This window comes from Planococcus citri, chromosome 1 (genome assembly GCF_950023065.1).
Source record: "Planococcus citri chromosome 1, ihPlaCitr1.1, whole genome shotgun sequence".
Classification (NCBI taxonomy): Eukaryota; Metazoa; Arthropoda; class Insecta; order Hemiptera; family Pseudococcidae; genus Planococcus; species Planococcus citri.
The window spans coordinates 18,512,770-18,525,043 of NC_088677.1; the positions used below are offsets into that span (position 1 = coordinate 18,512,770).

General features: G+C 37.0%; 1 protein-coding gene across 1 annotated transcript; it reads left to right on the plus strand.

Annotated features, from left to right (window-relative positions):
* The first annotated feature begins 299 nt into the window (after positions 1 to 299).
* Positions 300 to 10,269, plus strand: LOC135849652 (uncharacterized). The gene is made up of 7 exons (XM_065370156.1): positions 300 to 1,262; positions 1,346 to 1,600; positions 1,871 to 2,182; positions 2,440 to 2,817; positions 2,902 to 3,227; positions 3,310 to 3,494; positions 9,287 to 10,269. The coding sequence occupies exons 1-7, from the start codon at positions 636 to 638 to the stop codon at positions 9,403 to 9,405; spliced, it is 2,202 nt and encodes a 733-aa protein (XP_065226228.1). The 5' UTR covers positions 300 to 635; the 3' UTR covers positions 9,406 to 10,269.
* Positions 10,270 to 12,274: the final 2,005 nt, after the last annotated feature.

Genomic DNA, 12,274 nt, shown 5'->3' on the forward strand with positions numbered 1-12,274 from the left:
ACACCCTGTGCATGGGCCTGAAATTTTCAAGGCCGCTTTTGAAAGCCCTTATTTTTCCCTACTCAACGCCGCTTCATTCATCTCGCTAGCTCTTTCCAATTAGAAATAAAAGCCACCGAGCACTACGTCTTGTTGTGATTTGTGGTTGTGAATGCGCCTACGGAATGCGAGATATACAATACAACTAACGCAACATTGTATTTGAAATAAAGGAACGACATTGTCCAAGCGTTTAGTATCACCAATTTTTACCTTGTAGACACTTGTTTCACCTCGCGTAAAAAATTCGAACTGATAGAAGAATGCAGTTAGTTGAAGTAGTTGTTAGTTGACTGTTGACTCGGTTATTTGGTTTGGTCCGATTAGTTGTAATATGCTCGCTTACGTTAGTTATTCGTACACGGTGTTATTGTTTTTCAAAAATCCGAATTATTTAAATTCGTCTTAGTTCGTTTACAAAGTGTAATAGGTGTACTCGAAAATCAGGATTTGTTTTTGCAGTTCATGAATCAACATCAATCAACATGAAACCGTACGACGATCTTTATCACTACGTACCGCATCCGGAGATCGAGCAGTCATCGAAAACCGTGTAAAATTTCACAGTATGAAATGTATATACCAAAAAATGAGTGATGATTATGGCACAACATGAGTTTCTACCACTATGTGATGTTCTCTTCAACATTATATCCCTGGCCGCGTACTTCTGCGACATCGTTTTCGACGTGGTTATGGGATACGCTTTATTCGTCCACAATCAATACGACTGGTTCTTAGTTACTATGTTTTTCGTCACATTTTCATCTATAATGCAACAGATCATATCCGCCAAATGGTACCTACGCGATGCCAGGAGTAAATCGGTGCAAGACGATAATAAAGATATAGATACTGAATTACTATCTGTGATAAAACAACCCAACGTTGTATTCGTTTTAATACTTCATGCCGCTCAATTAGGTGTATTCTGGAGATACTTCAAGTTATTTATTCCTGTAGATTTAAGATATGTTAAATACGAAGTTCGAGATCTGTGCATGCTACGTTTGGTGCATGCGTTCTGCGAATCTATGCCTTTGTTGCTGATACAACTGTACCTGTATTGGGAAAACCATTCGAGCGAATTCGTCGATTTGAATACCGTATCTGTGCTGCTGTCTTTATTCAGCGTTTGCTGGGCATTAGCATCTTTTAGTAAGAATGTTCGAAAGCATAACGTTCATAGATTGGTATTAACGTGGCTTGGAGTCATATTTCAAGTACGTGGATCTGTAGACAGAGCTGTTGAAACCTGGACCAAGAAGAAGAATATTAATGCATTTTTTTTCGTTTCGATTTACAGTTTTTCTGGAGACTGGGCACAGTCGGAGCTCGAGCCATATCATTGGTAGCGTACGCTACGTTATTCAAATACTGGATTTTCCTAGTCATTTTACTGCACTGGTTATCAATGCTGTTATGGATCCTGTCGCCCAAGAATTTATTCCACGGTGAACGTTTGTCGTGTTCCAGGAAAGCATTATTCTGCGCGGTTATCGCGTTTGTTTACACGTTCGCCTATATTAATCTAATGGAGGTCAATCATCGTGAAAAAATGGTAAGATAATGGCGTATTCTTGTACCACTACAATAATCAACTCGACTTGTATGTACACAATCGAACATTCTCAACAAAGCTTTCCTTAAGTGGAACGATTATATTGTACGAGTTACGATAACCAAAGAAGTATCGTTGTAACTTCGCTATTGTAATTTTTTATTACCCTATCGAAGGCGCTTGTGTACACAATAACCACATTTATTAGCTCAATAAAGGTCTCTCGCTATTAATATTAATTCCTTGATTTTTTTATTTTTCCTTTCTTAGCTCATGTTCTACGTTGTAATGGGGCTTGAAAATGCCATGCTGATGTTTGTCTGGATTGTTGGAGTTTCATCCGGTAAACCTCCCTGGTATAGGACAGTTATACCACTGACGGTGTTCCTCATGTTTTGCGGCGGATTAGGGTTCATGTGGTTGTACTATAGGTACTTTCACGTTAGACGATTGAAATACGAAGCTGGCGGTCGTCTTAATAACAATAACAACGCTACCGCTGATAACAACGTCGTTAATCCGCCCAATTCCAATTCGTATGTGGTTAATTTCAAAACCAAAGACGATTCGGGTGCTGATAAAGTGAGTATTTTTCAACGACCAAGCCATTGTGACCTTTTTCCCTGTCGTGTCGCTCGTATTTAATTGAATTCGTTTTGTCGTACACGATAAATATTAATTTCCTGTTAATTTCCTTTAATCGATATCGATTCAAGATTGAAAAATTGTTCAATGTTGATATCGAAAGGTCAAAGATAACCGAGCAGTGGGAATTATTATCGTAAATTACTCCCCATCTGAAACGTAATAACGCTAAATACACGTTCATTTTTTCGCAGGAAATAATCCGACGTCACAGCTTCAGCGGTGGATACGCTAATTTGAACGATTTAGCAGCCTATGCTCGTATGAGGAACGAAAGCAACGTATCAGAAGACGAAATCCGAGCACAGAAGGCTCATCTAACTGCCAACCATTTAGGAGCCATACCAGGAGTATTCAACTGTCGGTTTTCCAACCCTTACGTAGCTGCTATGCAAAAACGTAAACGTAAAAAACCCACTTCTTTCGTTCCTCCGCCCTCAATTAGTCAAAATACCGCCACTCATAGCGACAGCAGTGTCGAAGTACGAGTCAATGGTTCAGCTTTACTCAACGGCGGATACAACTCGATACCATTCTGGTGTCGTCCTTTACCTGGACAATACACTCAACAAGTAAGAAAATCATCTCACCACGGTTTCATTTCAACATTTCAAGAAATCACATCTAATACGATATTTTCGTGTATTTTTCATCAGGAGTTTTGTAGCGAAAACGATTGCAGCAGTGTAGGTTCCAGGCCAGATATCCATCAAAAGTTATTAGAAAAGAAACAAAAACAATTAGCCGAATTGAAAAAAATCCAAGAAGAAATAAAACTAGGTAAATTATCCGGCGAACCTGAATACATGATTGGTATTCATCCGCCGCACCGTCCTCCGCCACCTCAGGATAAAAAAAATCCTCATTACGATACGCCGGAAATATTACTAGCTCCGAGGTACCTGAACGCCACTGCCAGCAGCACCGAAGAGAATCATTATTACGATTGGTCTGTGCCCACGGATAATGCTCCTGTATACAGGTCAGTAATTCAATTCTATTTTCGAGATCCCTCGTATAATTATTATCTAAAATAATATCGACGATTTCCTTCCGTCCGGCAGATTATTAGACGAAGATTCGTTAGCATTGATGTATAAAACATACAGAGCAGCTTCTGATCTAGATTCTCAGCTATCTCTGCCCAGATCGTACACATTACCCAGGGAATTCAAATACTACCGTAAGACGAAACCGAGAAAACCCATCAGAACCGAGCATTTTATTCCGTCGACCAATTCTAGCGATGGTACGTTATTATTTTTAGCTCTGTTTAATTTTTTTTTGTTGACAATCGCCGGTATTTCGAGAAATTTCCTTTCATGAAATACCTTCGACACGTTCGCGTACAAATTTAACCTATAAAAGTGACATTTTACTGCACGTAGTCCGGTCACGCGAAGCTTGCGTGTTTTTGTCGGGAGTTTTTTCGCTTTCAACTGTTTGTTGTGACGCAAATTATAACGGTGGCGAGAGTCTATCGAAAAAGACACGTTATTTATTTTTTAAATCCTATACGAGCTTCGGGTTAGGTTAATGAAAAAAATATGTCTATGCGAATCTAAGCATTTGTACGTTTGACCCGACGAATAATAAACGAACATTTTGAGAATGAAGGGTTCGAATATTGCGACATCGTTGACGTGAAATTGTGGATTTAGTGAATATTATATTACGAAGGGAAATGAGGAGGGTTTCCTGTCATGTAAATAGGATTGCATCATGGCACAGATGGAAAGAAAAGTTTTGAAAAACGAGGAAATGAACACTTTATGGGTTTTTCAATATCTTTCGAAGTTCCTATAGATGTTATTTATGCTGTGACGGGAGGGGGTATTTATCTTCTTGAGATTAAATTTGTATTTAAAAACATGAAATTAAAAAAGTTTGAGGATTGTAGGGCCAGAGATAGGATTTTTATTGAAAGGGGAATTATTTCTGGAAAAATTTTGACTCGGAAAATGAAATACCCCCCCCCCCCCAATTTTCAAAACTCTTCAACATACGTAATTTGAAGAATGGGTAGAGGAGAGGGTTAAGATTTTTTGAAGAAGGGGATTTCTTAAAACAAGAATTATTCAAAAATTTGAAGGAAAAAAAATGCATCCAACATTTTTTCATTTTTTTGGGGGGGGGAGGATTTTGTGCTCTATAGGGATGTACCATTATTTTCAGTTTTTTTGCTGAAATTGTCAAAAATTCTCGCTTTTTTAGATCAATTTGTTGAAAATTTCTCAGTTTTGAAAATTTTGACTTTTTTTCGAAAATTTTGAAAAACTTTCAGTTTTGCCAGAAATTGGGCCAAAAAAGCCCTCCTTTTTGCAAAACTTTGTCAAGTTTTGCTTTTTAAAAAAGTGAAAAAAATCGTTTTTCAGCAAAATGGCTAAAAAGTGTTGGTTTTTTTTTGTGAAAAATTCCAAAAAGTCTCGCACATCTTCAGAAATAGCGGGAAAGTATTGTTTTTTTTGGCACATGATTACTTTTTATAAGGTGAGCTGATTTTTGCTAAAGTTTTCAAAGTCTTGCTTTTTGACTAAATGCTCATTACATGTAAGTATTTTGTAAAATTGCTAATAATTCCAGAAAAATCACGTTTAGTGTTTTTTCCCTTCTTTTATTAGTTACTCATTTACCTATCAAAAATTTTTGCCCTTTGAAACTTGAGAAAATTGTTTGAGTTTCCTAGCAAGTTTATTGTCAGCAGCCCTGATCGTCTTCTCCTTTTTGTCAAACTGATTTACACTTTCAATTTCTTGTGTTCCAATGTAGATTTTTACCTCTTTAAATCTTCTCTCTTGCAGAATTTCATAACCTTGGTCTTGCCTGTGTTTATCTTCATTCCTTATTTTAATCCAGCACTGTTTATCCAGTTCAACATTAGGTACCTGCATTTGCGCTTCATTTAGTTCCAGCAAGAATCACTTTGTCATCTGCATAACTTATTTCATTGATTCTTTTGCCATTGATCTTGAGTCCCATTCTCTCATTTCTTGCTAAGCTCTTATAATTTCCTCTGTATACAAGTTGAACAGCCTAGGTGATAGCAGGCATCCCTGCCTCACACCTCTTTTTATAGCACATCCGTTCTGCGAGTATACATGTCCAATTTTGATGTTTGCACTCTGTTTCCAGTACAGATTCCTTATTACTCACAGGTCTTTGTCAACGACATTGATCTTCTTTAGGATCTTCAACATCCTCATTCCTCACATGGTTAACTTAATCAAATGCCTTTTCATAATCGATAAAGCATGCAATTTATTTCCCTATTAGCGTTTAGTGATCTCTGAATGCTCACTTTCAGTAGGACTATTGCATCTCTGCAGGGCCGGACCCTAGAACGCCAAAAATTTAGTGGCCCACCAAAATATCACATTTTAGCGGCCCTGATTCTGGGCTCCTCAATTAATTGGCCAAATTTTTTTATCCCATTTTTCAAATTGCAGGACACTGAGCATAAAAATTCATTCAGAAATTTTTGAAGTGGCCCAAATAGGTCGTGGCACTCGTGGCCCACCGAGATTTTCTTGGTAACTCGGTGGTAGGGTCCAGACCTGCATCTCTGGTCCCTTTCTTTGCTACAAGACATATTTTGAGTTTTACTGAGGAGGTTCTCATCAATCTTCTTTTCTATTCTTGGCATTTATGATGGTAATCCCATCAGGTGAAAATCTGCTGATGATACTCGACAAAAAACTGCAGCAGGAATTTCAACACTTTCCACCAATAGTTTTCTGCTCATTAATCTGCGCGCATATTTTTTTATGCAATAAATTCTGCCAATGTCCAATATCCATGACAAATTTTTGGCACTGCAGCTGGGGGTCGAACCTGGGTCCCGGCATTGGTAGATTACTTCTCTACTAACCTGCAGAGCTGTGTGTCCCAAACGATCCCAATACCGGAACCCGGAACTAATTAAATCCAATCCCAATCCAATCCTGAAATTGAAATTGTTATTTTTCTTGATCCCAAAACCAAAAAAATCTTAGATCCCGAAACAATCCTGAAACCAAAACCAAATCATTTTGGTTTTGGAATTTAGATTTTTGCCTTTTTTCCGCAATTTTATTTTGATAAATGGTCATTTTTACATCATTTATCATCATTCATTCAGGTTATAATAAAAATGACTTGACGAATTAAGCAAAATGTGCATTTTAAACTCTAAACTAATAAGACCATAGGATTTTTCACGTCAAAACCTCCCATTTTTTAGACCCCTGAGAGGTCCATTAGTAAATTTGGTCTTGAAATTGGTTGAAATGAAAATTCCAAAACTGAAACCAATTCAACCCAGAATTGAAAGTGAAACAATTTTTTCAATCCCAAAATGAATCCCAAAACCAAAATAAAAATTTGAAGAACAAATCCCAATAGGAATTCAATCCTGAAATGAAAACATTTCAATCCCAAAACTGAAATCCAATCCTGAAGTAGCATAATATTTGTCTTCTGATGACTGTGCTTAGCCTTTCCTTTAAGCCCAGTTGTTGACGAATTGACGCATTTGTTCTTTTCTGCACCCACAATATCCTTAGCATGCGTCTGTAGCAGTACATTTCGAATGCGTCAATTTTATCTTGATCTGCCTTGCGTACTGTCCAGCATTCTGACACATACAGGAAGATGGAGAAGACTAGACTAGTTTTTACAATTCTCAGTTTTGTGGCCTTCATAATGTGGCGTTTCCATATCTGGTTGAGCTTTCCCATTGCTGTTTTTGCTATGGCCAACCTTCTCCTGATTTCTCCAGCTGAGCCTCCCTGATTTGTTATTAATGAGCCAAGGTACATGAAGTCCTGTACAACCTCTACACTATCAATCTCCAATATTTCAGCCGGTCTGTTGCTTTGCTCCCAGTGGATTATCATTATTTTTGTTTTTCCTTTGTTGACCCTCAGACCTGCCTCATTGCTGGCTTCTTCAATTTTCCTGAGCATTTCCTTCATCTCAGCTGGTGTCTCTGCAAGCAGGGTTGTGTCATCCATGTATCGTATGTTTGATAACATCTTTCCACCAATTGTGACTCATTTTTCCCAATCCTCTAGGGCAGTTCTCATTACCCATTCTCTGTATGCATTAAAGAGAATTGATCTGAGTATGCATCCCTGTTTCACTCCTTTTGCTGTATGGAAATGATTGGTGAGCTCTCCTTCAACTCTCACCTGTGCCACATTGTCCTCATACAGACTCTCTGTGAGACTGACAAGGTGCTAAGGTACTCCAAGCTTTTTGAGGTTTTGCTAGAGGATCTTCCACTTCGCATTGTTGAATGCCTTCTCATAGTCAATGAAGCACATGTACACAGGCTTGTTGAATTCTCTTGCCTTTCCAATCACTTGGCGCACATTTATGATTTGTTCTCTTGTGCTGCTTCCTGGCACAAAACCCACCTGTTCTGGTGGTATCTGTGGCAAGATGTATGCTTAGAATTAGATACACTCATGTATGATTGCCAGTAGTTCCTTGCTTGAGTGTGATATCAATGATATAATTCTATAGTTCGAGCATTCCATCTTTGAGCCTTTCTTGTGCAGAGATACATACACGGATGTAGTCTAGTCTTTAGGCCATTTTCCCTCTTCCCAGACCTTGTTGCAGATTCTGTGCAGCACTATTATGCTTTTGTCTTCTGCTGCTGTTATTATTTCAGCTACAATTCTGTCCGCTGCTGCCGATTCGTCTTTTTTCAACTTTTTAAATGCTGCTTCAACTTCCGCTCATAGTGTGGCTGTGTGGCAGGTTCCAGTTCGAGATTTGGCTCTGATTCGCCTTGGTCACCCCTGTTGTGAGAGTCGTCTGCCATTAATTTTTCGCAGTATTCTCGTCATCTTTCCTTCACTTCCTCCTTGTTTGTGAGCACTTGACCTTCTTGATTCTTGACTGGGAGTGATCTTGCTTCAAAGGCGCGAGTAATGGATTTGATTTTCTGGAACATGTCTTTATGGTCTAATTCTTGTTCTCATGTTTTTCTATTTCTGAGCATATTTTGTTTATGTACTCGTTCGTCTGCTATCCGGCGTGATTTATTCAATATTTTCTTATTTTTACCCTAATAGAGGGGGGGGGGGTCTGAGGAGCGTAGAAGTGTTCGTCTCGAAAAACTGAAGAAATATTCGTGATTAGCGTCTTCGAAAACATACAATTCAATAGTTATAGTATAGCTCAATTTCAACATTTTTTTTTTCAAATTTACTCCCCAATAAACGGGGGGGGGGGGGGGGTTAAGAATACCCTCTTTAGTGAAAGAGAGCATTTTTGAAAATGATGTACTTTAAAGGAGCATAAAAAGTTACGTCGACAGTGATTTTCACATAATTTCAATTTTCATCTCGCGCTGTAGCACCGTTTTGAAATTTGAGCTTTCATCGAAGGATTCAATTTTCAACTTTTGAAAATTTCGAGGCCTTTTTGGAATCAAATTTTGACGTATGTACTTTCGAACTGTGAAACCATTTTGAGCTGAAGATATTACGAATTTAAAAAGTCCCCCTTCTCTCATCTACTCCCTCTGAAAGGGTTATAGATAAACTAACATCGTGTTTTCATTTCTTCGCCTGTTGGGTGGTAAAATGAACTCTGGTGAATCAACTAAGTATTCGAAAAATGAATGAAAATAATCATATTATTTCAAAAATTTCGTTCCATCGTGAGAAAAACACAGCAAGTTTTTCAACTATGAACGAATTGAACAACCGAATGTTTAGAAAATAATGCTTTCAAGTTGACGAAAACCCGCCGCGTAAAGATAAACCAATTTCTCGATAGAATTTACGAAATGCGTGTCATGTTAATACGAAATCGATATAATATTGTTTATTCGAATGATAATTTATAAATGAAAAACGCATTAGAAATATCTACATTTATCAATCAAGGTCGAACATTTTTATTCGTCGAGTTATTGCCCTTCTTTCTATGCTAATCGCTCAAAAGATATAACAAAAACCAATCGATCGTATTTTTAATTCGATTCGTAGTATTCATTTAGATTTTAGATATTAATATTTTACTATTTTAAATTGTTTGATTGCGCAGGTGATGTTGATTCTGGTGACGATAGCGATTCTACAAGCTCGCATACAACGTCACAACCACAGCCATTGAAATTACCATCAAATAGTATGATTCGAGTTAAACACGAAACGAAATTGTGATCTCAAAAAGGAATTTTTAAATCATCATTCCAATTATTACGTATTTTTGTTATTGTTGTTTTAGTGTACCTTGAATGAAAAAAAGTAAAATATTATGTGAATAAAAATGATTTTTTTTTTAGTAAACACTTATGTGATTTTTATGTGCCTTAAATATTAGCCAATTTAACTTGGGTCACTTTTTTTTTGTAAAAATATTCGTGCCATGTATATTGTATTTTTTTTATTTATTCGTCAAATTTTAAAAAATTTGTTAACTTCTCATTTTTAAATATTTTTAGCTGTTTTGCAAATTTTATTGATCTTCCGTTAGGTAGTAATAATTCTGTTGTTCGTAAACACGTATTGTACATTTTTTTTTATTTATTCGTGTTATTAATTTATTATTAATCGATCGAATATGATTTTTTAATATCGATCGATTAACCGCTCGGTATTTATATTTTTAAAGCGCAAGACGCTCGAATATTTTTGTATTTTTTATTATTTTTTAAAAATCAGGTAGCCCTTTGCGTCATCTAGTCTACTGGTTTGAAATTCTCACAGAAACTTTGAACCACATCACGATATAATACGGATACCTAGTTGACTAAAATTTTTACTTCTCTATGTGTAGATAATTTTGTTATTAGTATTAAGATTTGTAATTAAGTTCCTGTTAATTGGAAAGTCTGAATAGTCGTCTTTCAATTGTTAATAAATATATGGACGAATTAGATTGAAAGAATTAAGTAGATATTTTTTTTACAATCAATTTTCTCTTGATCCGTATTAGCGAAGTATTATTCGAATAATATTTTACAACGTGTAATATTTAGTGTATTTATTGTGTATGATTTAATAAATGTTGAATCTTTTATATAATTTTTGGTTTTGGATTGTTTTAATGGTATGATTCGAACTCGCTATGAGTGATCATAATCGTCGTTTTGAAAACAAAAAAATTCGAGATGATTGAGATTGAGTTTATGGACTACACTACATTCTAACTCTCAAAAAAACGATTCTGTGAATAAATCGGGGAACTGGGAAGTGAAATGTTTTTCAAGGAAAATAGGCTTATAGTCGGGGAGCCCCCTTGAGGATCTATTGCACTCCCCCCCCGGTCGATCCTCCGGTACAACTTTTTTCTTAAAGGGGGAATCCTGAGGAACATTTCTAGCCCTTGTACTCAAAAAAAAAGTGGCCCTTGGTGGCCATTATGATTGACAGGTGAGCTGAAATCGCAGATTTTGCGTTCCAACATAGGACTAGCACAAAATTTTTCAAACTGTACAAAGGTAGATCGAAAGATCAGCCAAAAATTTATCACCTGTCAAAATTTCAAGTGCTAAAGTGCTTTTTCGATTTTTGGTGAATTTTTGAAAATCAAGATTAGGCCAAAAATGAGGGGAAAAAATCAAAATCTTACCAAATTAACCAAGAAAGCTGAAATTTGGGATATACCCTATTTTTGACCTGCTAAATCGATTGGAAACTGTTTGAAATTATTTTGAGAAGTTCTGGAGCCTCCAGCAGATTTTTGAAACTCGATATCTCCACAACATTTCATCAAATGGAGTTGGATATTCGAAATTTACTCTGCAAACTAATTTCAATACGCTATCAATACGACTGCTGGTAGATTTCAAGTCGTTTTGGAGCCTCCAGCGATTTTTTGAAAATTACTGGAGGCTCCAGTAGTTGTTTGTAACTTGAAATTTCCCCAAAATTCCATCAAACGGAGATGGAAAGTCGAAATTCATTCTGCAAACTGATTTCAATACGCTACGAAGTCGACTGCTGGTGGATTTCAAGTCGTTTTGGAGCCCCAGCGACTTTTTGAAAGGTCGAATGGCGTTTTTTGGAAAATTGAAATTTACATAAAGTAGCTGGAAGCTTCAAAATTATTTAAAACCACGACGTAGGTAGTCGATTTCATATCGTATTGAAATTAGTTTGCGAAGTAAATTTCAGCTTGCCAACTCAATTTGGTGAGATGTTGTGATAATTTCAAGTTTCAAAAATCTACTGGAGGCTCCAGTAATTTTCAAAAAGTCGCTGGAGGCTCCAAAATGACTTGAACCCACCTGAAGTCGTATTCAGAGGGTGTTAAAATTAGAGTGTAGAGTAAATTTCAGCTTTCGATCTCCATTTGATAAAATTTTGTGAAAATTTAAAGTTTCAAAAATCTGCTGGTGGTTCCAGGAATTTTTAAAAAATCACTGGAGGCTCCAAAACGACTTGAAATCCCCCTGCAGTTGACTTCGTAGCGTATTGGAATTAGTTTGCAGAGTAAATTTCGACTATCCAACTCCATTTGATGAAATTTTGTGGAAATTTCAAGTTACAAAAATCTGCTGGAGGCTCCAGAACTTCTCAAAATGGTTTTAAACCGTTTGCAATCGATTTGGCGGGACGAAAATAGAGTATATCCCAAATTTCAGCTTTCTTGGTCAATTTGGTAAAATTTTGATTTTTTCCCCTCATTTTTGGCCTAAGTTTTGATTTTCAAAAATTCACCAAAAATCGGAAAACGCACTTTAGCACTTGAAATTTTGACAGGTGATAAATTTCTGGCTGATCTTTCGATCTACCTTTGTACAGTTTGAAAAATGTTGTGCTAGTCCTATGTTGGAACGCGAAATCTGCGATTTCAGCTCACCTGTCAATCATAATGGCCGCCATTTTGTAGGTAAGTAGGGCTACTTTTTTTTTGAGTACAAGGGATAGAAATATTCCTCAGGATTCCCCCTCTAAGAAAAAAGTTGTCCCGGAGGATGGACGGGGGGGGGGTGCAATAGATCCTTAAGCGGGCTCCCCCGCTCCCCGAGAAGGACGAGCTTCGAGCTCTTGCTGATAATGCGATTTCGGATTTCCCCGGATCCGC